This window comes from Bemisia tabaci, chromosome 7, assembly GCF_918797505.1.
Source record: "Bemisia tabaci chromosome 7, PGI_BMITA_v3".
NCBI lineage: Eukaryota > Metazoa > Arthropoda > Insecta > Hemiptera > Aleyrodidae > Bemisia > Bemisia tabaci.
In genome coordinates this window covers 52,734,214-52,761,486 of record NC_092799.1, presented here as the reverse complement: position 1 = coordinate 52,761,486, position 27,273 = coordinate 52,734,214, and the positions used below count along the sequence as shown (strand labels likewise).

General features: G+C 39.6%; 1 protein-coding gene across 1 annotated transcript in view; it reads right to left on the bottom strand.

Annotated features, from left to right (window-relative positions):
- Nucleotides 1–3,862: 3,862 nt before the first annotated feature.
- Nucleotides 3,863–27,273, bottom strand: part of LOC109040599 (uncharacterized) — a 54,733-nt gene continuing 31,322 nt past the window's right edge. Inside the window, exons 2-4 of the mRNA XM_072302119.1 lie at nt 25,521–25,721; nt 18,499–18,572; nt 3,863–6,979 (exon numbers count right to left, since the gene is read on the bottom strand). Coding sequence (XP_072158220.1) covers nt 5,915–6,979; nt 18,499–18,572; nt 25,521–25,721 — 1,340 coding nt within the window. The 3' untranslated portion in view covers nt 3,863–5,914. The remainder of the gene's footprint in view (nt 6,980–18,498; nt 18,573–25,520; nt 25,722–27,273) is intronic.

Below are 27,273 nucleotides of genomic sequence, written 5' to 3'. Positions count from 1 at the left end.
ACTAGGCAGCACCGTTTTAGTGGGCGCAAATCTTTAACGGAAGGTTTAAAACTTTCTAGGGCGCCTAAAACACACGCATAACACGTACAGAGTATCCCAAAAGTCCGTACCCCCCGTCGTAACTTTTGAACGGTTAGAGATAAAAAAACGAAACTTTGGGTATGTTTCTATTTTAAAGGGGTCCATCTTCTAGGGGGGTCAAAATTTTTGTCCTCCCCTCAGGGGGGGCGCGGGGGCCCCAAACTTTCTTTTTTCAAATGGTAACCCCTATCTTGTGATACATCATTAGAAAGAACATAAAAAACTAAGAATTTTGGCGCAAATTGCAAATCGATATCTTAATTTCTGACCGAGTTATGATAGGTCAAAGGTCAAATTCGACCTTTTTCAAGAAATCATATCTCCGGTTCAAATTATCGTAAAGAAAAAATAAAACGGGAAAATTTACCAAATTGTAAGCACTTTGAAGTAAAAATCACAGAAATTACTTCAAACTGATTTTAAGGGGGGTTTCGGACCCCCAAATACGTCATTTTAAAGGTCATACGATATTCTCGCGAAAGGAGCCAATTTCCCCTTACTTTTCCTCAACATTATCTTAGTAGGTTCAAAATTAGTTCAACACTGCGTTTTCAAGTACCCAAATTTCGAACAAAGTTTAACAAAATGAAATTTAAATGGTAAAATTGAATCACCTTAAATTTCGTTTTTTGAACTTTGCCCGAAATTTGGGTACTTGAAAACGCAGTGTTGAACTAATTTTGAACTTACTAAGATAATGTTGAGGAAAAGTAAGGGGAAATTGGCTCATTTCGCGAGAATGTCGTATGACCTTTAAAATGACGTATTTGGGGGTCGGAAACCCCCCTTAAAATTAGTTTGAAGTAATTTCTATGACTTTTACTTGAAAGTGCTTACAATTTGGTAAATTTTCCCGTTTTATTTTTTCTTTACGATAATTTCAACCGGAGATATGATTTTTTGAAAATAGGTCAAATTTGACCTTTGACTTATCATAACTCGGTCAAAAATTAAGATTTCGATTTGCGGTTTGCACCAAAATTCTTAGTTTCTTATGTTCTTTCTAATGATGTATCACAAGATAGGGGTTACCATTTGAAAAAAAAAAGTTTGGGGCCCCCGCGCCCCCCTGGCGGGGGGACAAAAATTTTGAACCCCCTAGAAAATGGTCCCCTTTAGGATAGAAACATACCCAAAGTTTCGTTTTTTTATCTCTAACCGTTCAAAAGTTACGAGGGGGGGGGGGGGGGGCGGAATTTTGGGACACTCTGAATACACTGAAAAAAATAATGATATTTTCAACCCCAGGCGGCGTTGTTTGAACCATTGCAATTAGTAATTTTGGGTGACAAATCAATTGCGGGTTAATGTTTATAAGGTGAAAAAGCTTACTTTGACTAGTTTGGAATAGGAATGCCGATCATTCAGATACTTCCTTCAACACATGCAAGTGTTTCGACTTGACATTTAGAATTCTTGATTCTACTATTTCTCACGAGTAAAATCAATCCTTTGAAAATGTTAATTTAACGTATCAAAGGGTAGACATTTTGAAAAATGTTTGTAAAAAATTGCCTAATTTGATAAATTGTAAAGAAAAAACTAGATCTTACGCACATTTAGAAAAGTTGCTATTTAGCAATGCATGTGGCCTTCTTTCAAATTTTGACCTACCAATCGGGATTTGAACCTGGGACCTGCCTATCACGAATCGAATGCGCTACCTATTGAGCGAACGGGGCTTCTGATTGAGCGCTGAGAATTTGAGCTATATAAGTGATAAAATTATGTTCGATTATTTTTATTGTTAAATATGCGTGAGAGCGAAAGGCTAAATATTTTTTTGGACTTAGAAAAACTGCATATGAGTAAAAAATAATATGTATCATAAATATTTTAAAAATGGTATACTTTCTAAATTACCTTTATTATACATGAATATTTCATAAAAAATAAATTTTAATATTTTGTCGCCTGTTTCTTCCTTTTTCGGTTTTTTAATTTTATGATAACGTGCATCAATTTTTTTAAAGTATTTAGAACACCTTAGATAAAGGTAGATTTTCAAAAAATCCTTAGACATGAATAAACTCTGGTTTATTCACTTAAAACACGTGCTTTGTATCGAGGTCTCTTGGTTTAAAGAGGTGGCGCTGTAAATTTAATTTTTTTTTTCAAGGTCCGCTCGGAGTATCCTCAGTATCAGAGCCATAAAATAAGAATAATAATAAAGAACATAATTTAATTCATATTTTTTTTAAACATGGTGTTCCATCTTCAGAACTTTATATTTTAATAAGAGCTTCATATTGTAAATAATCGTTTCATAAAAAGTAAGTATGCAAATCGCATCCTAATTTTTTTAAAAGGTTTTTGCTTTTCTTTTGAAATATCTACCTTTTTTCTTGTATCAACATTTCCTGGCATGGGAACTAGGCATGAAGACTAGGATTTTATTTGTATGCATAAAATTAATCTCATGATTTGTGCAAAGGATTTAAAAGAGGATAAACATTTGTTGACTTTCAAAGAAAAACAAAGGATAGGAGTGATGGGATGACAAATAGCGCCCACTGTTGTTTGCCTAACTCTTCATTTGGAGGCGTTTTTGAGAATTGGTTAGTTTTACTATTTGTAATTCGTTGGTTCGGCAAATATATTTTTCGGTATAACTTAGCAAACGGTAGAACAAACTATTGCAATTAGTGTCTTAATACTTTATTTTACTTTGTTTTAAACAATTTCTTCTGGTCACTAAAACTCTTTGAGATTTATTAAATCCACTCGTATCTTTGTTGGTGTAACCACACAAATTATTCCATCAACTGATTGGATGGTCATTTTAAGCAACCTGTCATTCCTAGTTTTAACACACGTCTCTTCTGTTAAATTAGATTATCCGCTATCGTCAAGTTAAAGCCACAGGGAGTTACATTAAACATTTTGCAGCTACTATTCCACATTAGTTAAAAAAAGTAGAACTTTTTTTTTCAGTGTACAATAATCATTAACGTCCCTTGGACCAAGGGACTCGGTATTTACAAGGGTAAAGGGGAGTGAATCGTGGTTATTAAGTGTTACCCACGCATATGTAAGTACTATTAAAAATCCAAGATTTAATATAAAGTCCCAAGTGATTCTGTGGTGTCAGCGTCGATGCGCCTGATGTCTTTATTCAGCAAAAGAGATTAATAAAAACAATGTTTAATAAACCTTTCGATTCCCCCTACCGCCAGCTATTATTTCAGAAGGAGCTCTTTACCCTTTTCTCTATCTACACTTTTGCGTGTATTTAATTTTCCATTTTTACTAATTTGATTAGTCCCAAAGATTTCTTTCCTAACCACTCGTGTAATAGCCGATATAAATTCATAAAAAATTCAAAGGTCAGGCTGACTCATCAACGAACAGTGTAAAGTACTCATCGATCCAAATGTTTAATGTCCTTCCTTGGGAATTTAAATCTTTCTTTCGTGATGGGCGTGTAAATTATTTTCTAAATAAGCTTTTGCAACATCCCCTCAAAAATGTGCTCTACAGTGTCGATAAGTTGCTGAATCGCGTAAATTAGAACACTTCTCCCTGGATGAATAGCAGTCCTTGTTTTTGTCGTCTGTGTCTTTTTTCTACTTTATTGATTTATTTATTTATTTATTTAATTATTTATTTACTTATTTTTTTGCTGATTATCTTTCTTTGGTATTCAGTGCCTAGTTGATTGTAATATTTAGTGCCTAGCTGAAATGTAAAATATTCTTTTTGTCCTTCCTAGAGCTTGACGTATACCATAGCCTTGCGGCCCTCATGTATTGAAATAAAAATAAAAAAGTAAAAAACGGAGTCCAATTAATAATCACGTTTAATTTACCAATTCATTACAAAATAATATAATTACACGTTATTCTAAGTATTCATTATCACACGTGAGACCAAATTTTACCGTCTCACACCTAATTCTCTACTCTTAAAAGTGAACAGATATCAGATGTGATAGTTTTATTTTAATTCATTTAATGTACTACATAAAAAAAATCAGGCACAGCATTATATTCGGCTTCAAACTGATTTTTTTTTTTTTTTTTAATAATCTTTACATTACTCTAGGTTTCAGTCAACTTAGCCAACGAGATCGTTTCATATGAGAACAAAATTGGAATAATGATGCAAAATTCCAAGAAGGCATATATCGGAGCGATTCCGGGACTCTTCACCTAAGGAATAGTATCCTACGAGGTACATCACCTTGGACATTTCACCTAAGACTCTTGATCCAAGTATTTTTGGCCTAAAGACACTTTCATATACAGCATTTTTCACCGTTTCACTGCAGACGTGTGACCTACGTCTTCTTGGTCTAAAGACACGTTCATACAGCAATTTTCGTCGAGATGGAATATTTCCATGACAACATGGTAGACATGTACATGCAAGGCACAGCTGATGAAAGTGAGGAAACTTTTCTTTTCAATGGGTTTGGTTAGGTATTTTTCTCGAATCCAAAAAGTAAAAATTTAAAGAGAGTCAAAATTTTAAATTAACAAATTAAAAATTACAAAATTAAATTCACAATGACGCAACTGGAGCTTGTTCCTACGTCTAGGGGGGGGGGGGGATTATCTCTATTAGCTCAGCTACATGTATGTTAAGCAAAATGGCGGAAAACATAGAGCATATTGGATCTGCCAAGAGAAGCCCATGTGCAACGGACGAGCAACGGCGACGTCAGATCCATTGACAATTATGAAGACAAGCGCTGAAGAAGAAGGTGTCCAACTTCGATTTCCACCGAGATTTGGAACCAGCACGAAGCAACGCTACTTTCTGGTCCCCGTGCGAACAATATCTGTGCAGGCTGGAACAGTCGTCTGAACGCAGTGGTTGGAAAAAACCATCCATCATTTTACCATTTTTTACGGGAGCTCAGGAAAGAACAAAGTGGAGTAGAAACGATGTTTTTGGACCGGCAGTTTGGTAAGGCTATTCGCCTCCCACAACGGAAGACATATACGCAACAAGACGAGCGGCTGAGAAACCTTTGCCAAAAGTGTGAGCAATGCAAGGAAGAGGGCAAGTTACTGATATTCGTGAAAGGTTGCAGCCTTTGTATCCACCTCTGGGCCTGCATAGCACGCACTTACGAGGTGCGTACGTACTCACAAGGTGCGTACGTACTCACAAGGCGGATCGCCATTAGGCGATACTACACGTTCGGTGATAAAGACTTAGGAGAAACTTTTTAGGTAACACGTCCATAGGTAAACAGTTTATGGCGAAAAGTCCGATGGGTGAAAAGTGTTGAGATGAGTAGTCCGGTAACGATCGGAGCTGGATTGATCATGACACTCTCGCTCCAAGTATTAGTTGCATGACTTGAAGCACCTTGATCAAATGTTCAAAATTGGAACAATCGGTTTTGTTTCGTAATCAAAATGGTTTGGACGATTTTGGAAAAAAAATAAACCTTGTTTGGCGAGTTCTTGGACACGAAGAATAGGGATATATTTTGTTTGCTTAATTTTTTTAAAATCAGAATCAGAATTTGAAGTATGTTGTGACAAAAAGATTTCAAGAGATGTGATGATGACTGAAAGTCTTATTCGTCCTACAGATTGGTTGCTTTCTCGGGGAAAAATGGTTAGGGGTCATCCCCTAAAATTGTGGTGCTACCCGAATTGGTTGGATGATATGGACGTTTCCAATTGATTTTAGTAGTACCGAAACATTTGAGTTAGTAAAACCCTAATTTATTGGGGAACTACCACGATTAATTGGAGTGCTGCCCCAAATGATTGGGGTACTACCACACTTTATTAAAAATGTCCATATCATCCAACATTTGGGTCTTAATCCATCTTTCTTTTTTCCCGTGTTTGGTAAATATTTGGGTAGATATCTAATAATTAGAACTAGTAAGTACAGATGGCTTATCATAGGATGTCAGGGCGCCGGACGTATCGTATGTTGTCAATGAACCTGATGACGAATCGAATGACGCTACGGATGTGGGGTAAACGAATGCGTCCAAGTCATCAGTGGTGCCATCGCCAGGCGATTTAACAACTACAGCAGGTGTTGGCAGCAGCTCGAAATTATCCAAGGAGTTGCCGTAACCACCTCCACCAGGCTGCGGCGCAGGCTGAGGGTATCCGACGGGCGGCTTTTGCTGGAATTGCTGTTGTCCAGGCTGGTAGATTTGGTTGTTAGGAGGCTGGGGTTGGAACGCCTGCTGCGGTGGTTTTTGGGGAGGCTGGTACACTTGTTGAGGAGGTTTCTGTGGATACTGTTGTTGAGGTGGCTGCGGGTATTGCGATGGGAATTGTTGTTGAGGCGGTTGCGGGTAAGATCCTTGCTGAGCTGGGGGTGGTGGGGGGTAAGTTCCTTGCTGAGGTGGTGGTGGTTTTGGGTAGGATTGTGGGGGCTGCGGGAATTGCTGGGGTGGTTGCTGGGGGAATGGCTGCGGGTACGGCTGCTGAGGAGGCTGAGGGTAAGGTTGCTGGATTTGCTGAGGTTTGTTCCCAGGCTTCTGCGGCTTAATTGGGCCTGGTTGTGGTTTTACTGGGTATTGAGGCTGCTGAGGAGGGTATTGTGACTGTTGTGGTGGATACTGTGGTTGAGGTGGGTATTGTGGTGGCGGAGTTGGAAACTGTGATTGCTGAGGTGGATATTGGGGCGGCTGTGGTGGGTACTGCGGTTGTGGCGGAGGATAATGCGGTTGCTGCTGGATCTGCTGACCGAAGTGTTGGCTCTCTTGCGAGAACTCAGCCTGCGGGGGAGAGTTGGGGTATGTAGGTTGCGTTGGAGCCGATGGATGAGCTGATTGGTTATAGATCAACCTTGCACACTGGTCGAATTTTCTGTAGTATGGGTTTTCTGCCCCGAGCCCGGAGCAACCATACCCGCCCAACTTGTGGATAGCTGCGTAATCATAACAGTTGATCTTGCCATCGTGGTTGCAGTCCTGTAAACATAAATAATGAGTAGAATGATGCAATAAACCTGTTAGATTCTATGAATGCATGTTTAGCCGTCAATTTTAATGAATACCATTTTTCACACTTTTCTTCTGGTTTATCCTCGATGTACCATTCACCGTCCGTAACGGTTATCAAATTATGAAAGCCTGTACTACGACAAATCAGCGTTATGTAATAATAGGAGTCAATTCATATGTTATAACTCATAGCTAAAATTCATTTTTCATAAAACACAAATATACTTATCAGCCGAACACGGATAACTTGCTTTGAGTCACTGTACGCACTCAGTAGTCTAAATTTCTCACCAAGGATAAAACATTAATTTGGTAAGTCAAAATAACTATCCCTGGTAAATATGGCAAGTGCTCAGATCAGTAGCACTTGCCTTTGGAACAGACCTAAACACTGATGTCTGTGCTGCCGGGTAGGGCGTCGATCTGCTACATCAGTGTTAGGTCTGTTCCAAAGGCAAGTGCCTCTGATGTAAGTGGCACTGACCTAAGTGTCTTCGACGTAAGTGGAGTGGAAACTCCCAGAAATACTGTAGAGGCAAAAATTTACTTAATTGCCGATCCGCCAGGTACGTTTATTCACTATTCGACGACCAGGGGGGCTGCTGTGAGTTTTCAATCACAAGTAATTATCACAATCTTCAGTGGTAAAACGCTCGTTCCCATGCGGTCTCCAAACTAAGCACTAACTACGCCCGACGTAGCTTAACTTTGGTGATCGACCTAGCGACTGAACCACTAAACTAGCTGCGCGTATAAGTGTTAGGGGCGTAATTATGCCATTTCAGGGCCCCTATTGGAATAGTTGCAAATGATGATTTTGTCTTTGAATTTGAATCCGATACTTACTTTTTTTATTATTCTTTTTTAATCAATCAACATATATATGAAGTCTTATTAGTTATGTTTTTTTGGGGAAAAAATGGAGCGCATTAAAATTTAAAATTATAGCTAAGGATGTAAAAAAATAATTAAAGTTGAAATGATACAGAAAATATAAATTAGCAGATACAAAAATTGAAAATAAAGGAGTAAAAAAGTTGGAAAAGAATTAAAAATAAATTTGAAATATTTTAAAAAAAATTCAGACTGAAACATTTTAGAAAGAGTTAACCCTTTGTTGCACGAATTAATTTTGGATCACCGATTTTGATGAAAAAAATATATGTTGTAGGTTATGGGGAAAAAATGGACACGTCTTTTGCCGTTTTTGAAAATTTTGACCTTTTGACCTTTTTTGGGGCACAAAACCAAATGTTGCCAAACGGCATCACCGAACACTTTGAAAATTTTCAAAAAAAAATTGAAAGACTTGGAAGTGGAAATTTTTAGCTAATAAATTGGAGTATTAAGTTAGAATGATAAAAGAAAGAAAAAGTATAAGGAATCGTAGGTAAAATTGAATGCTTCGGCGCTCCGGGGAAGAAAAACTCTTGCGTTTCCAAGCGTACCAAAAAATTAGACCTAGGTCCAACGTCCGACCAAAATATTTACTTTAAAAAACATTAATTAAAGTTTAAATACCCTAGGTGTATAAAAAATGAAAGAATGTGAAAAATAATGTAGAGAAATGGAATTTATTCCTTAAAAAAAATTGGAATTTATTCGTCTTTATCCAAGCTGCTGGCCAGGTCTGAATCATCAGATTTCTCTGGATTTTCACCAAGACACTTGACGATTTCGTCTATTCGCGGGCGCTCCTCCTCTTTAGCCATTGTTTCAGGCACTCAACACAGCATTTTCATAGCAAAATCTAATAAAACTGACTGAAACGCGCGTTTAACGCATGTACTCGCGCGCATGATAACTTGAGTAAACATTCAAAAGTAGTCTCCTAGTTGCTCGGTGATGCCGATTGGCAACATTTACTTTTTGATCTCTATAAAACTGCGTAATAATGCTGTAATAATTCTGAATGGCTATCAAAAAACTACAGAAAGCAACCTAACAGCATGAATTTTCCCAGCCCATCAGCACCACAGGGCAGCCAACCACCGACTAGTGAAAGTGGTGACCTCACCGGTGACCCTCAGACCGACCAACCTGACAAATGAGTGTTTCTTTTACAATTTTGCAGCCCTGGATTGGGAGTGGGGGAAAATTTATGCATGGCCGCTATACCGATGCTGACCGGTATCACCAAACACATCAAAAAATCATCTACATCCTGATTTTAGAAAAATAAAAAAACAAATGTTGCCATATGGCATCATTGTGCAATAAAGGGTTAAAACATTTTTTTAAAAAAAAACTCTTACATTAAAAAAATAATAATGCTTAAATATACCCTATCGGCAAAATGACCTTGGAGACATTGGCACAAGCTTGGAACAAGCTTTGACGAAATTGGAATGAACATGGAATTACAAGCTTGGCTGTGCAACCTTGCATTGACTTTGGAGCGAGGTTGGTTTTTAACCTTGGTATTTCAACCATGGACCAACCCTGCAACCTCAAGGACAGGTGGAGCTCCTTTTTCCAACCTTGTGCCAAGATTGACAAAAGCTTGGCCCACCAATCATGACATACCAATCATGCGCCAACCATGGATTTAAAAGGGTGGACAGAGCTTCATTTTTTTAAGGTTGTGTCAAGGTTGAATAACCAATCTTGAAATTTTAACCTTGCACCCACCATGCAGTCTCAAGGACAGTATGGCCTCCTTCTTTCAACCTTGTGGCAAGGTTGACCAATTAATCTTGACATACCAATCATGCACCAACCATGGACCGGTGCAAAGTGTAGTGCGCAGATCAGCTACCAAGGTGCGCTGATACTTGCTTTCTCTTGAAACCCAATTTCAGGCAAATTTCTGCAATTTTTTTTGCTTTTTTTTTAATATCTGATACCATATACGTACAGTGCAGATGTATCCCAAGCATATTGCAAAACCACAGATAAGAAAGTCCTCTACTTTCCTGTATTTTCTCATTTGAAGTACACTTCCTCGATTTCTTGGCCAAGGTTGTGTTTAGCTGAGCTCCAGCCCTGCCCCTATTTCATTGAGATTCATTAATCACGGCAAAGCCCGGAATAAAATACGATTAACCCCAGACTTAAAGTAATGCAGATGATTATAACGTGAGCTCAGTGCTACAAAACCTGCGGAATCCCAACGGAGATGCTCTGGAGTAAATTCGCTGCGGAATGTCAATGCTTTAGCGTGCTTATGTAAAGGTCACAACAACCTTGCCGCAAGCTTTAACCAAGCTTTGGACAAGCACTAAAGGGCCTAGGGAGGGAGATTGAAGGAGCAAGCTCGGATCAAGCTTACTTCTTCAAGGTCCGCCCGCCATTCAGGCAAGCTTGTGCCAAGGATGGTACAAGCTCAGCAGTAGTTGATCGGAAATGGTATCTGACCTTGAAAAAACATACATGCCACAATGTTGGCCCTCCAAGCTTTGGGTAATCTTGGCCGTTCAATCTCCTAGCCTAGGTCCTTTAGTGCTTGTCCAAAGCTTGTCTCAAGCATGTGACAAGCTTGGTGACAAGGTTGTCCAGAAACGCTACCAACATTGTACCAGCAGGGTCATTTTGCCGATAGGGTAAATACATCTAAATACATATTATAGCGGTGATAATATTTTTACCGATCTCATATTTTTGTATTTTAATTATTTAAGTGTCATCATAAACGAAGAAGGTAAAACAAATTATTCAAGAGTGTGGCCACCTAAACAAGTTTTCCTTTCTTCTTAGAAAATCCCCCCTCCTAAAAAATACGCCTCTCTGTAAGATAAAGTTGGTGGTCCCCGTATACAGAGGAAATATTTCCCCACGGAAATTGAAATAGGGTGGGGGAAGGGGGAGCCATATCCACTTTTTGGGAGTGAGTGCAGTTCGATTAAGACTGATGTGAGAGACATACCCTCTGGACCAAGTCCTGACCTCAGTTCCGCTTACCTCAGAGATATCTCTGCGCTTAGGTAGGTCTTTCTCCCGACGTCAGTGCCTCTTACCTCAGTGCTGACTTGTTGGGTAAGTGCTTTAACACATACGTCAGAGAAAACTGAACTGACCTCAGAGCAAATTGCACTGACCTCAGTGGAAAATTCGCTGGCCTAACACTTGCCATTTTTACCAGGGTATGGTGCATCAGTTTTTACTTTTAAAAAGTAAGTTCCACTATTTTATACCTTTCTAACGAAAAAATATGATTATTAGCGGGTATTGAGGTACCTCCTTTTTTGAGTATTTTTAGCCTTTAAATGGGTCCGTTGCTGACCAAAGACAGCCAACTGAACACACTTCTTGAGGAAAACTTCGCTCGAAAATAAAATTGAGCTCATCAAAATAATGTGAAATTCACTCCTTACCGCACAATCTGCGTAGTCCGTAACACGCTTTTTAGTGGCTATGGTGCTAGGACCTAGAGCTAGCTATTCCGGTCGGTCTCTGCAGTGGATGTTACCAATGGTACATCTACCAGTGGTTAGAGCGCGCGTTGGTAGATGGGAATCGTCGCCATTTTTGGCTGTGGACCTTGCCATGATTTTATTTTAATTCATTGTTTTTTCTTGTGAGCGAATGATATGTTGTGTAGTGCATTTTTGGAATCACGGTGATACTGTCGATAATTCAAAACTGGTCTGTGCTTTAATCTCGTATAAAAAAAATGTACTTAACGTTTAAAATCAAAATTTTCAAAACGAAAAGTTTTCGCGCTTTTTTGGAACAATGCCGTGGTTGAAGCCTCCTAGTCGCACTACTACTTCATGGACAGATTCGTCCCTAGCGGCGCTGTTATATATTAATGCCTAAAATCCTAAGTCGGGTCCTGTTTACTCGATTTTCGTGAAACTCGGTATCCGAATGTATTTTTTAACGGGAAACTCGAATTTTTCGTCAGATTTTCAGAATTTCTAAATCAAAGATGGCGACCATGGCCTAAGATGCTAAGTCGGCTCCTGTTCGCTCGATTTTCGTGAGACTCGGTATCCGGAGGTATTTTTCAACGGGAAACTCGAATTTTTTGTCAGATTTTCAAAATTTCAAAATCCAAGGTGGCGGCCGTGGCCTAAAATGCTAAGTCTGCTGATTGTTGATGAGGAGAAAGATAACATATTCGCCACTATTCACCAGACTTTGTTAAAAAAAGTAAATTCGTTCTTTTAAAAGTTAATAGCTATGAGGGGCGGCTCGCGGAACGAGGCGCAAGTTCATCGCGAAGCGAGGAACTGGGGGTCCAGGGGCACTCCTCGGCTAGGCGTGACAGCTTGCACAGTGAGCTGAACACGGCTATAGTCTGTCCCAGATAGGAAGAGCGCTGGATAATCAGAATAATTAGCACCATTTGGCGGGTTGGAGGTACCTCAACCCTTATTACCTGTCATCTAGTCGCCTCCAAGATGCGTCGCACAGGGTGCGGTGGCGTTTGCGGATTCTTAGAATCGGGTGGCGTTTGCGGATTCTCATATTTTGACGGTGGCGATTGCGGATAGGCGGAACAGGGCCGGTGGACTTTGCGGACCAGAGAATTTTGGCGGTGGCGATTGCGGACGGAGGGGTAGGCACCTACATATGCAGCACCCCACCCCTGCGCTGTATTTTAAAGAGAAAAATTACCGGAGAGGCTCTGGATTCCTTTCCGTGCATGTAGAATGAAAAAAATATTAGTATTTAACATTAGTATTACATTAGTATAAAAACATAAGCAGTGATCATACAGTAAATTTGTAAAAAAGGTATATCAGAAATCAAGAAACTGAAAAATCGTCAGTTTCAGTTCATTTTTAAGATGAAAAACATGTTGTAAATTCTAGTCCAAAATTACTGAAAGCCAAAAAATTAAAATATGTTTTCATTTTTCGTATGTTATTTTTTGACTTTCCGTAATTTTAGACTAGAATTTACAACAGGTTTTTCATCCTAAAAATGGACTGAAACTGACGATTATTCAGTTTCTTGATTTCTGATATGCCTTTTTTACAAATTTACTGTATGATCACTGCTTATATGTTTTTATACTAATGTAATAATAATGTTTAATACTAATATTTTTTTCATTCTACATGCACGGAAAGGAATCCAGAGCCTCTCCGGTAATTTTTCTCTTTAATATACAGCGCAGGGGTGAGGTGCTGCATATATAGGTGCCTACCTCTCCGTCCGCAATCGCCACCGCCAAAATTCTCTGGTCCGCAAAGTCCACCGGCCTTGTTCCGCCTGTCCGCAATCGCCACCGTCCAAATATGAGAATCCGCAAACGCCACCCGATTCTTAGAATCCGCAAACGCCACCGCACCGTCGCACAGAGGGCCACAAGCCACCTCGAGGCAACGCATACTCCCTTCGCATCTTTATACCGGGATAGGTGATTTGAATCCCTGATTATTGCCATTAACCGTCGCTCCTTTGACCAAAGGTCCCATCTCCATTTTTACGTGAGCTCCGAAAAGCATGAAGCTACTTGGACGACAGGCCTCACTTGAAAATTGAGGTATGCCTTTACGTCTTAGGACTCAGGAGCTACGAAATATGGAGGAATAGCGGATTTTTCATATGCTCAACTGTAAATTCAATAAAGTCTTTTAATTATTTGTTTATTAGTGATTACCATCCACTAATAAAAAGCTAGATAGCGTTCACGGGGACTAACGCGATGCTCGAGGCCTCAGCGCGGTGGTTTTCCCTGGGGCTCAGGAGCGGATTCCCGGCGTAAGACGCCGACGCGCCGCGGAGCTCATAACCAACCCTCTGTACGGTGCGGGGTTGGCTCGGCGATTAGTCGGGTATCAATAGAACGAACGATACATTGCTTCTACGTAGTGCAAATTATTCTGATTTTCCAGCACTCTTCCTATCTGAGACAGACTATAGTAGTTTATATATGTCTTGGACATGAGTGGCCCAGAGCCGCTCTCCAGTGGCAGTGCGCTGGAGTGACTGCTTATTTAAATTTAACGCGTATGCGAGCAGTTTTTCTTGGTGGCTAGCAGTCGGGTTTGCCCAAAGAGAGACCTAACTTTTATCAACAAACAGTCATGCAAATTGTTATAAACTCTCCTTGCAAAAGATTTCAACTCGTTCAAAGCTTTTGTTTTTGCAAAATAAAGAAAGAAAAAAGAAACAAGTTGGATTTTGCAATCGCTAGCGATAGCAATATTCGTCATGGGAACTTATTTAGCTTCTGGGATATAAAAATATTAAGGTACAGTTCGTTTGTAGTATCTTCTGAATTGAAGGGGCTATGTAATTTTGTGTTGACATCTCTTTTTTAACATTTTTAATATTTTTCTTTGCATACAAGAAAGCTATTATGTACCAATTATTTATTTTCGTTGGATTATAGATGGTTTTCGGAAGTCAACGAATTTAAGTTTCAGGTTCGCTTTTTCGGCGTAAAGTATGATATTTTTACTCTACACATATGCCCGAATACGCATCATAAGTGACCTACGTGCTTCATAAGTTGCCAAGTATTAATTATTGTTTGATGATTGGTCTAAAACATTCAATACAACCATTAAAAATTAACTGTCCCCTACGAGATTCGAACCCCCGTTCGCACAAAAAGGAACGCTTTCCTAGCGCCAGAGTGGCGTCGTAGACAATAACTGAGCCATCTCGACGCTCGTGGAAGACGGGAGAAAACAGAACAGTTAACTGATCTCGGACGCTGAGCGGGGCTTCAAAAAAGATGCCCTTGACATTTCGGCCACTGCCGTGATATGAGACAACGGATTAAGCGCATTTCTCTGTGAGACATTGTTTGCCTATGCTTTCATGTGTCACAAGGTTCATCTCAGCATGCATTTGCTATCGCGGCAGTAAGCTGAGGCAATAAATCTGTATTCATGGATTAAATTAATCAATCGAGTTCTGATTTTGGCTCAAATATCCATAACGGGTCCTCCAGAGCAATTTCCCACCTTGCACAATGGTTATTATTTCTTTATTTTTATTTTTAAAATTTGAAGTGGGACAATGGCGGCTTTTCAAGAGCAACGAGGAAGGCGATTGTTGGCGCCGACGAACAGAAAATTGATGGCGAAATGTAACCAATCAGAACTTCCCAAAAAAAGAATTTGCCTAAATTAGTTTTTCGGTGGTTCTGCGCAGATTTACCAGTCAGACGCGACATCTGATGGAGAAAAAAAACTCGCGGAAAACGAATTTTAGAATTCTACACAATCTGACGTAGAGAAATGATTGGCTGAAAAACACAACGATTTTTGATAAATCCGAAAATGAACCAAAAATCGAACTTTGGGCGAATCGCCCAAGGTCACAGAGACATAGGGAATTAAATAGCCGTAGCAGCAGAACGATTGTAAAGACAGCAGAACTCCGTTCCCATGCCAACACACGCTCGGAAACAAATGAAATCATAGGATAGAAAATGTTTGTCAATCGTTTGTTTACTTTGGGTAGTTCTGCCTTACTCCTCTGCTTGTGCAAACCTAGTCGGCGATGACTGAAAAATCTGCCCGCAGACGCAGGCAACTTGAAACAAGCATTAACTCCAGCGCACTGCCGCTAGAGAGCGGCTCTGGGCCGCTCATATCCAAGACATATATAAACTACTAGCCGTGTTCAGCTCGCTGTGTGAGCTGTCACGCCTAGCCGAGGAGTGCCCCTGGACCCCCAGTTCCTCGCTTCGCGATGAACTTGCGCCTCGTTCCGCGAGCCGCCCCTCATAGCTATTAACTTTTAAAAGAACGAATTTACTTTTTTTAACAAAGTCTGGTGAACAGTGGCGAATATGTTATCTTTCTCCTCATCAACAATCAGCAGACTTAGCATTTTAGGCCACGGCCGCCACCTTGGATTTTGAAATTTTGAAAATCTGACCAAAAATTCGAGTTTCCCGTTGAAAAATACCTCCGGATACCGAGTCTCACGAAAATCGAGCGAACAGGAGCCGACTTAGTATTTTAGGCCATGGTCGCCATCTTTGATTTAGAAATTTTGAAAATTTGACGAAAAATTCGAGTTTCCCGTTAAAAAATACATCCGGATACAGTGTTTCACGAAAATCGAGTGAACAGGACCCGACTTAGCATTTTAGGCATTAATACAGGGTGTCCCAAAAGTCCGTACCCCCCCTCGTAACTTTTGAACGGTTGAAGATAGAAAAACGAAACTTTGGGAATGTTTCTATCTTAAAGGAGACCATCTTCCAGGGGGGTCAAAATTTTTGTCCCCCCCCAGGGGGGGCTTGGGGGCCCCCAACTTTTTTTTTCAAATGGTAACCCCTATCTTGTGATACGTCATTAGAAAGAACATAAGAAACTAAGAATTTTGGTGCAAACCGCAAATCGATATCTTAATTTTTGACCGAGTTATGATAGGTCAAAGGTCAACTTTGACCTATTTTCAAAAAATCATATCTCCGGTTCAAATTATCGTAATGAAAAAAATAAAACGGGAAAATTTACCAAATTGTAAGCACTTTCAAGTAAAAACACAGAAATTACTTCAAACTAATTTTAAGGGGGGTTTCGGACCCCCAAATACGTCATTTTAAAGGTCATACGATATTCTCACGAAATGAGCCAATTTTCCCTTACTTTTCCTTAACATTATCTTAGAAAGTTCAAAATCAGTTCAACATTGCGTTTTCAAGTCCCCAAATTTTTGGCGAAGTTCAAAAAACGAAATTTAAGGTGATTTATTAATTCAACCTTTTAAATTTCATTTTTTAAAAAAACTTTGTTCGTTTGGGGACTTGAAAACGCAATGTTGAACTGACTTTGAACTTTCTAAGATAATGTTAAGGAAAAGTAAGGGAAAATTGGCTCATTTCGTGAGAATATCGTATGACCTTGAAAATGACGTATTTGGGGGTCCGAAACCCCCCTTAAAATTAGTTTGAAGTAATTTCTGTGATTTTTACTTGGAAGTGCTTACAATTTGGTAAATTTTCCCGTTTTATTTTTTTCATTACTATAATTTGAACCGGAGATATGTATTTTTGAAAATAGGTCAAAGTTGACCTTTGACCTATCATAACTCGGTCAAAAATTAAGATATCGATTTGCAATTTGCGCCAAAATTCTTAGTTTTTTATGTTCTTTCGAATGAGGTATCACAAGATAGGGGTTACCATTTGAAAAAAAAAAGTTGGGGGCCCCCGAGCCCCCCCTGAGGGGGGGACAAAAATTTTGACCCCCCTGGAAGATGGTCTCCTTTAAGATAGAAACATTCCTAAAGTTTCGTTTTTCTATCTTCAACCGTTCAAAAGTTACGAGGGGGGGTACGGACTTTTGGGACACCCTGTATACAACAGCGTCGCTGGGGAAGAATCCGTCCATGAAGTAGTGCGACTAGGAGGCTTCATTCACGGCATTGTTCCAAAAAAGCGCGAAAACTTGTCGTTTTGAAAATTTTGATTATAAACGTTAAGTACATTTTTTTCAATACGAGATTAAATCACGGAACAGTTTTGAATTTCGACAGTATCACCGTGATTTCAAAAATACACTACACAACATATCATTCGCTCACAAGAAATAACAATAAATTAAAATAAAATCATGGCAAGGTCCACAGCCGAAAATGGCGACGATTCCCATCTACCAACGTGCGCTCTCATTAATGGTAGACGTACCATTGGTAACATTCACTGCAGAGACCGACCGGAATAGCAGCTCTAGGTGCTAGCACCAGAGCCGCTAAAAGCGTGTTACGAACTACCTACACACATTGCACGCCAAGGTGATGTGCCCGACGTGATTTTCGAGCAAATTTACCCGCAGTGCATTCAGTTGGCTGTATCTCTTGGCTGCAACACACCCGTTGTCTTCAGATTTTAAAAATCGGTTGATAGGTTAGCAAGGAACTTTAGTTTTCTTGAGACCACCCACTATCGTTGCGCGCCCATTTTCGATTCCATTACCGGATCACACCAACGCAGAGCCCTCTATTTTTCCCCGAGAAATCCAAGTCGGTACTGTGAACAGCAAAATCATCATTACTTTTATTTTTGAACTTCATATTAAAAAAGTTACCATAGGGTTTTTCACTGTGCGTCTTTGAGGTTGCAACTCTTCAGTACTGCAACACTCTACATGATGATGAAATAAAATGAAATAGTCCGGTCAAGGGAAGTGTAAATTTTGGTCCCATATAAGTATTTTGAAAGATGGGCAAGTTGCGTGGTCTATAAAATTGTACGTGGTTTTTATTCGTACATTCCTGAATATGCTCTAAAGATTTTATACGAACATTTCCAGTAATACTACCCGTGAAAAATGAAGGATAACAGTCTTAGCGGGGCGTGATTGATCAACTATCAATTTTTCCCCATTCATAGTTACGGTAAAGAATCTATTATTAAGGTGTTCGTTGAGAACACCCTGTTCATCGATCCTTTATCATTGGTTTAAATGACATATCAATATCGCAAAGCACGCCACGCAACTGAAGAATAAGCAGAAATGTGCAAAATTGTTGTGTAGAAACAAAGTATAATATTCATCGTAGAAGCATAAGATTAGTTAAAAGAGAAAAAAATTAAATAACTTGAGAGGAAGATTTCAATTTACCTGAGCAAATTTATTCATGTAATTGATGACAGTCTGAGCGGCACAAGTGGGGTTAGTTGTACACTTGGAGTAAGCTGGAAAATATTTGTAAAAAATATTAATTTATTAATCATGTTTATACGGCTAAATCGGAAGAATTTTTTAAGCTGCATATCGTAAGCGAAAGATTTACACTGAGACCTGCATTATGGGACTCAATGCAATCCATCATCTTGTTAATAAGTTTCGAGGTGATTAGAGAATTTTCCAACCACTGCTGCTGATGTGAATATCATATCCACCTGCATAGATCACTGCTCAACAGTGTTTGGCGCATAATATTGTGGCTCTTGTTCATACTATGAACCTTTAACTTTTTTACGACGTACAACTTCCTTCAAGTTGTAATATAAATGCAAACGACTGGCAAAATTTTAACCAAATTGATATATTTTTCAAAGTTGCGAACTGAACTTATTTTTTTCTCTCCAAAGTGTATTTTTAATCTATTTACCAATGTTATTTTACACTAAATGAACATGCAGAATTATGGGCCGTTCATAAAATGCGTAACGCTAAGAAACGGAATTTTTGACTCTCCCTCCCGGCCCTTGTGACGCATTTGCAGTACAGCTCTGCATTCCTCTAAAAAATTTACGTAGCTCTAAGTTCGATGTCCTCTATAAAATGAGCATTCGATAATAGATCTTAGATGAACAATTGTCACCTCATGTTAAATTTTTATATCGGATCATGGACACAACGGCGGGCGGCGTTACGCCTCCATTCTACATAGTTACAAAACGTGGCTCTAAAGTCCCCCTCGTAACGCACTCGTATCGTTGGCTGCCCCCCTTCCCCTAGAGCGTTACGTATCATGAAGCTACAATACTATGCCAACCTCTCTGAAATTTTTTTGCAATCGAATCACTAATTCTGCGCTACTGCTACAAGATAATCCTCATAAATCAGCTCTTAGCGCGCACAAAATTCGCTTAAAATTCGTGCCAGGAGCTCCTCCCATGTGCGACGCGCCCCGCAGCCCCACCGACTGCTCACCGCAGCGGTAGCCTCCCTCCCCTTCCCGGCGCCGCGACGCTCGTCATGTGCCGGTTGCAGGGCACAATCTCCGCCCCACCACCCGCACCCCTTGGCTCCCCTTTTGTCCGCCCAAAACTTTCTAGAATTTTCCTAGATATAAGGAGCGCATTAAATGGCGAGGAGAAGTACTGTTTCTGAAAGTTTCTGGTACTTTCTAGAACTCTTTCAACTTTTCCTTATTCAGATGAGCAACAGTAAAACGATGACTCTCATTAATCCTTTTCGGAATTTTGTAGAATGTTGTTGGACTCTCGTAAAGTTTCACGTCTGACAATAGCTTTTCCCGAATTTTTCGAAGTATTTAATTTTCTCCAGGTGATGCGCAATTAAATTGATGCCCTTGCCGTGTCCTTTCGTGAGCTTTCAAGAATATTCATTAGACTTTTAGAAGAATGTTGCAAGACGACGTGACATTTGTTTCTGAAACTTTCTTAAATGTAATCAAAGTGATAGTGACAGGAATGTGGGTCACTTCGCGCGCCCTCCGCGGCTGGTATATTTTAGAGATCCCATTTTTCTCCCCATAGCGTATAAATCACTCTCGGAAGTCAACACTCAAATGCTAAACGATGACTGATAATCAAAGAGTTGAGCAATTGGTACAGGAATCGTATTTTGTTCACTCTTTCACGTGTACACAAACTGATCGCGGTAAACGCACGGGTCGTAAGACGGGATGTTGGATTTTTTTAGCCAACGTGCGTAAAAAGTTATGGACGTCACTAGTGTTGCTCCGAACAGCGTACCACTTTGAGGGAAAATTGTGCTTGTGTGTGAGCTTTTTCCTTCTGTAATGAGACGTCAGCTTTAAGCTGAACTTTTCACGCACGATGGCTAAAAAAATCCAAAACCCCGTCTTTCACATGTAGGTGCAACATCCATCGATGAGTCCAAACCGCGCTACCAGCCAGTCAGAAGCGCAAATCTGGAATTAGGTGCAGTTGAAACACGTCCTAAGTATGTACGAATTTAAGTGCGGAGGAGGGAACACCAAAATTTGGCCCCAGTGTAATCCGAACCTAATTAGCAGGAACGCGTCTAGAAATGTACTCACCCCGACTTCCATGATTCATAATAAGGCGAATTTTATTTGATTTTTTGCTCATCAAGCATCATTAGATGAGGAGTAGGTAGCGTTGATCTCCGAATTCAACCTTTGCCTCATTCGATTAAATGACTGAGATTTTTTAGGTCTGGATACGCGATCAAATTCCGAACCAATTCTGAGCAAGTTGATGACTGATGGTAACCATGCAGCAGTCCTCTTTGATCAAAATTGGACGGGTCGTCAAATTTTGAGCAGAATGGCGTGCCACCATTCATATTTTCCTGCCGCACGAAACATTTCTGCCAAGTTTTTATTTTAAAATTAAGCAAAGTAATGATTTAAAGACTGTTGACACCTGACATTTTGATGGTAATTAGTTCGGGAATTTGATCGTGTATCGAGACCTGATAGTGCGGAGTCTCCAAAATTGACTGTTCTTGATTCAGTGACATTAAATATGTCTTGAGTTGCGGTCCCTCGATTACCAGTGGCGAAGCATGAATGATCGATAATCGATATTTCCCCATTTGAAGCTATGGTAAAGAATCGATTATTAAGGTGTTCGTTGTTAACATTCTGTTTATCGATCTTTTGCCATGGGTTCGATTGACAGATCAATCGATATATCGCACGCCATTGCTCGATTCCCGATTCGTTTTCTTTGTGTTGAGAGTTGTTTGCTTCCCGAGGCTACCGATGTATTCAGACTGTTGACCCCGTGCAAGAGGGAAAGGGCTCGTTCGTTTTCGCATCCAGCTGATGTATGAGCTATCCGGTCAGTAAGTCGCTTAGCATAATTGGCACCAAACATAGGACGAGGAGAGGAAAATTATGTGTGCCCAGATTCCAAACCGACAATGAAATTCGTAAAATATCCGTCCATAGTTGCCGTATGTCCTCGTCGCGAAGACATTCCACACTCCCTCGGTCAGGCTATGTTTTCTGTTCGAGAATAGCTGCGAGTGTAATGGGCGGGGGGGGGGGGGAGTGCCCTTAAATTGAATTTTTTTGCTTTAAGAGAAATGTGATATTGTACTGTAGAAACAGAAAAATTGCGTTCTGAGGATACCTAATTTTCAAAATTTGTTGACCAGGGAGAAGACCGCCACAACCCCTCTTGTTTGATCAAATTGACGGTGATTTTGTAAAAAATGAGTATCTTGGTTGCAATGTTTTGAAATATCCGCTCCTATTTTATTTTCTATAAGGAAACCGAACCAACATCACACCTTGAAATTCTCACGCAATATTCTTTGGAAAGAGAAGAAAAATCACTGAAATTTTAAGAAAAACGTCGTTCTGCAGTTTTTCGTAAAGAAAATAAATTATGATATAAAGTCTACCATGCCGCACACTGAGATACGCATTCCTGTAGTTTCACTATCGAATTTGATCCCCCCCCCCCCCGGGTTTCAGTCCACGCGCTGCTACTGTTGACAGACCTACAAGTTAGTTTTCCGTCAAAAAGGTAAAATATAATCGAAGATTTTCAAACCATGAAATGGAAATGTACATTTTGGCTTTGACAATCGATAGATCGATTTACTTCGATCCGTGATCTTGTGAGAAGTTATGTCCTTGACCTTGTGTTGGTCCAATTCGATATAAAGGAAACCTTCTCTCGTGTCACCACTATTCTGCCGTGCTAATGGAAGAACGCCGTTTAAGCCTAAAGACGTTGCCAGGTTTCCTCCGATAAAAATCGAAATTACTGGGAAATTTGGGAATATTTTTTCCCCAAAATTTTCAGACAATTTTGTACGCAATTTAATCCAATATATTTGATGTTTTATCGAAGGTAATTTGGCAACTTTCGAATGTTCATATGGCGTTTTCCCTTTTCCCGTAGCACGGCAGTATTAGCCTCCACCATTAGCCGTTTCTCTAATCAAGGAAAAAGTGCGATTCACTCTGCAAGCATTTTCGGCATACCTAGCCACGTCACAATGCATCCTCCGTAATTTTCCTTCACTCAAAAAAAAAACTACGGCCCTGTGACCCGGTTGCTCTGGACACTGGTGATCCCGGTGTTAACGCGCCGCCAGCCAGCTGGTACCGGACGCCGCGGCCGATGTCCCGTGGAGCGCGCGCGGCCTTCGTGGCCGTAAGACCGGCTAGGAGCCGAGCGTAAGTTACGGGTTTCAGGATCGGAACCATAACCGCTTCCACGGCCGTTGGCAGTGAGGTGAGATTCAGTTTTCGGAAAATGGCGTCACCATCAGATTAAAATTGAGACGGCTACGTGTATATTCGCAGAAAATTATAATATTTTACGTCAATGTTATTCAGTGCGTGAATTTAAAGTTGCCGCCACCCTTGAACATTTTCGGGAGCGATCGCAGCCACCACTCAGCGTTGTTTATTGAGGTTAGAATCTAGTAAATTGCTTGTCATTGTTGGTCATTGCTCATTACGTGTGTTCGTTTTTCGTTTAATTTTGGAGGTTTTCGATATATTTTCTTGATTCTGTGCGGTGCACGATTGATTCTGAAGTTCTGTGTGATAACGCTTGTCAAATACTTTCGGAAATGCGACGAGAGTTAAGTGAAAATTGTCAGTTTTACCTACGCACTGAGCTCATATCCTCTCCTCCTGTAAGTTCGTTTGCAATTCACTTATTTTCCCCCTACTAAGGGAAAGAACTTAAATCAAAGAAAAGCAATCAATTACCTGCCACGCATCTTCCCACAGAGTAAATTACCGCCACACTAAAATACTGATAATGTAGACACGAGAATGTCTATTTACCGATTGCAACTTCATTGTGCCACCTTTGCTTGCTCATAAGATCGGATTGATTTTTTATTCCATTTCAATCTAATCTCTGGCTTATACTTAAATGTTTTCAATTGAGAGTAGGTAGTATTTCACTCTCCGACATCCAACACCTCCCTTCTCTGTTGCCAAAATAGCTGTCCGCCAGCGGAAGCTATAAGCCAATCTTGCCTGCGTTGATTATCCGATAAGAGCCAGTGCAAACATTGTTGCTGTGAATAATCTCTCTAATTCCATATCCCAATTCTAGGGAGCTCAGTGTACTGTAATAGTGGTAACATTTTGTGTGAATCGCGCTTCAGTTTGCTGAAGGGAAGATCTACAATTTTAACAAGTGTGACAATTTTCGGTGGTATATTTCTTCGCTAATATTTTGTGGAAATTGTATCCGGTAGTTATTGCGGAGAGTTATATCTTGAAGTTTTGTCAACTTTTACTACTGAATTTACACTTTGAAATATTCTCAACCTCATTTTCAAGATTCTGAAGCTCTTCTAGTCTTAAGGAGTAAAAATCTGTAAGTACCCAGAACTACGCCTGTGGTTTTCCTTTGTTAATCATTTAGGTGATTTCCTACTTTGCATTCGTATTTTTTATTGAGGGATGAACCAGGTTTTGTTTTTGACAAATGCTGAATTCTCATTGAGTGAAAGTAATTACATTTATTGAGAACGGGCTGCCAAGTGATAAAAATTATTTTTCAATTTACATTTTTCGCTGCAATGAGTTTTAGCAATTTATCATACCTTGGGCAGTCTGTTCTACATTTAAAATAGGTAGCAAGAATTTTTGATCTATCTACATTTGTTCCTTCCAGTGCTTCCCCAGTGCTTTATTTATTTCTAGGAAGGCTCGCAACATTAAAGTTAGGTTTTTGAAAATTTCTCTTGATATCTCTACACGATGAATAAGCTAACATTCATATGCTGATTTTCTTTCTCAATAAGCATCATCTCTTCTCTAAGATTCATCTCTTTTCTCAAATTGACTTGCTGAACTATCAGCCAATGAGTTCAAATCTCTCTTGATATCTGAAACATGATCAACAAGCTAACGTTCATATGCTCTTTTTCTTTCTTAGACAGTGAATTATCCATAACTTTCCTGAAACTAAATTGTTATGAACTATCAACAAAGAAATATATACCTATTTTAAAAAGAAGGAAAGAAAAAAAATCTTGTTCAGAAATTGACACAAGATAATTCACTCAATGTTTAAAACTTTGCTGGAAAGTTTTTCTTTTCTATGTACTTTAATGGTGAATTTTCAGCTGTAGTTCCGAAAAAATCCACCACGTCGCGGACAGCGTCGGCGCGCAGAGCTCCGGCCGTCCAGCCCGTAAGTAGCGCGGAGAGCGCAAGCTGCCTATGCCGCTCGAGGCCGCGACTTACGGTTTTCATGTCCGTAGCAATCCGCATCGTCCCCGCACGTAGCACTCCGGCCGTCAGGCGCGTAGGCGAACGGTAGTGCCATATAGCCCATCCAGTCCGTGCTCCAGGTCCGCTGCTCCTGGCCTCCACGGCCGGAGCTTTTTTTGAGTGTTGCATTTTCACTAACACGCTTCAGACTTGCACAATCTTATTTTATTGTAAGGGTCTAATTTGCCTGATGGGTTTGACACAGAAATACTCTGCTGCATCATCAAAAAAGTAGCGTGTAAAGTACGCTTGGGCGTTGGCAATACCTTGCGATAAAATGTGAAACTTCAAATTTTTCTCACTGGGAACTTTCCAGAAAAATTTATAGAAAATTCTTCTCAAGGTGTATGTAAATTTCTACAGACCAGGAGGTTTACGCTCCCTGACCGCTTCACGTTCGAGGCCCTTCGCGCCTTGGGCATCATAATACTTTTATGATTTCATATTATCGAATAAGATATTCATGGCCCCTCTCAAAAATGAACATTTTATCGGTAGGATCTTGGCAAAATTTGAAGAGTCAAACGAATTTTTTCTTAGCACGGCAGTTTTGAATACTTGTATGTGATTCTTCATGTAAAAAGGAAGTGTCTAATTTTTATTAATATCATTTTTCTCTCGAACTGCTTTACATGTTTGACTCATGAATAAATTGGATTTGGGATTCCCGACACGACTACCTGATTATTATTTGACTCACCGTCAGGAGCAGCAGGATTATCTCCAGGGAGGACAGGTTTGCCGGCATCGGCGTAGTAGGCCCACGTTATTCTGAACAGCCCACAAGTATCTCCGTCACATTGAAGAGTGCTGTTACAGCCTGAAATTGCCTCACAGATACACCCGAGACATGCTTCTGAGATTGATTCTTTTTGAATTGTGTTGGAAGCTGTATAATCACCTGGAACAAAAAGAGTACAACAATTTTAACCACGACACTTAAAATCTAATCACTTAAAATCAATCTAAATCAGCCTAAAACTTCTGTCATAAGTTGTGCATTCTCAGATTTATGCACGTTTTTATAATCCCTGATGAAAATAACGTCCATGCAGAATTGCAGAAAGCATCCATTCATACTTGCAAAAAATCCTCGATCTCATGGGAAAACATTTTTAGGACATATACTTTGTTACACCACGATAAAATATGCTGCCTCAGAAATGTAAAAGCGGTATCTTGTTCTTAATAAGTGAACAAGAGCAAGTTTCTTAACAATTTCCGTTGAACCTGGTCAAGATCTAAATCGAATATTCATTTAACAAAAACATGAAAAATAAAAAATAAAAAATCTAGCGGTTTGGACAGTTTCAAACAGTGCAATCTTGACCATGAGTGATGGAAATTTGACTCCATAAATTCAGAAGTGCGGTTACGTTCTACAATGACCCTTTTATATATCTCTAAAATCCTCCCTCTACCCTCTAAAACAAGTTATAAACAAATGTAAATGTTATAAAATCAATCGAAGACACAGGAAAATGCGGAAACAAGGCTAAAATACAAAATACAAAGGCAGGGTGTTTCAGTACCTTACGGCACCATTTTCAACTGCTAGAATTAAAAATAAAAAAGAAATTAAAATAAAAACCAGCAAACGGCGTTACATGGTGAAATTGGTAAATGAGGCAGTCTCATTTACCAATTTCACCATGTAACGCCGTTTGCTGGTTTTTATTTTAATTTCTTTTTTATTTTTAATTGTATTTTAGCAGTTGATAATGGTGCCGTAAGGTACCGAAACGTCCTGCCTTTGTATTTTGTATTTTAGCCTTTTCCGCATTTTCCTGTGTTTTAAATTGTCAGTTCCGTTTCGGGCTGCTTTTACATTCTCCTTGTTTCCCACTGTTGTAAAATTGTAATAATTTGTAAAATATCTATCTAATACTCATATTGATCAAAAGATTTTAGTCCCTACTTAAGTGTTTAGAAATACAAATGATAATGAAGTTATCTCCTTTAAGAAAGACAGAGATTGTAGACATTCCGAGGCGAGTAAACTCCTTTCCTTAATTTACTTTCGAATCTATCATATTTTAAGCTAAAAATAACCATTATTGCTAATTTAATATTTTCCTTTATCTGCCTCGTACAAATTTAGATAGATAATCTCCACGTATTTATCAATTGCCAAAAATAGAATTTCGCTCATAGTTTGGCACTGCTGTAAATTCAAGCATGATCCACTGCCCACATTACTGCCGAAGTTCGTCCTTTTCGATTTGCGAAGCACATCTATATTATACAGCTACAAGCAAAATCTTGGAAGCACTATTTCTGACGAACTGCCGGACCGATAAGGATGATCTTTACATGTATGTCATCTGTAGTAGATGTAGATGTGCAAAAAATTATGAAACCCCGAACTTTTAATGTTGTAGAGCTTTTAAAGCTCATATCACTTAAGTCCAATGTTAATAGCTTGAGAGATATGTCGTTTTTGAGTAGGGTGA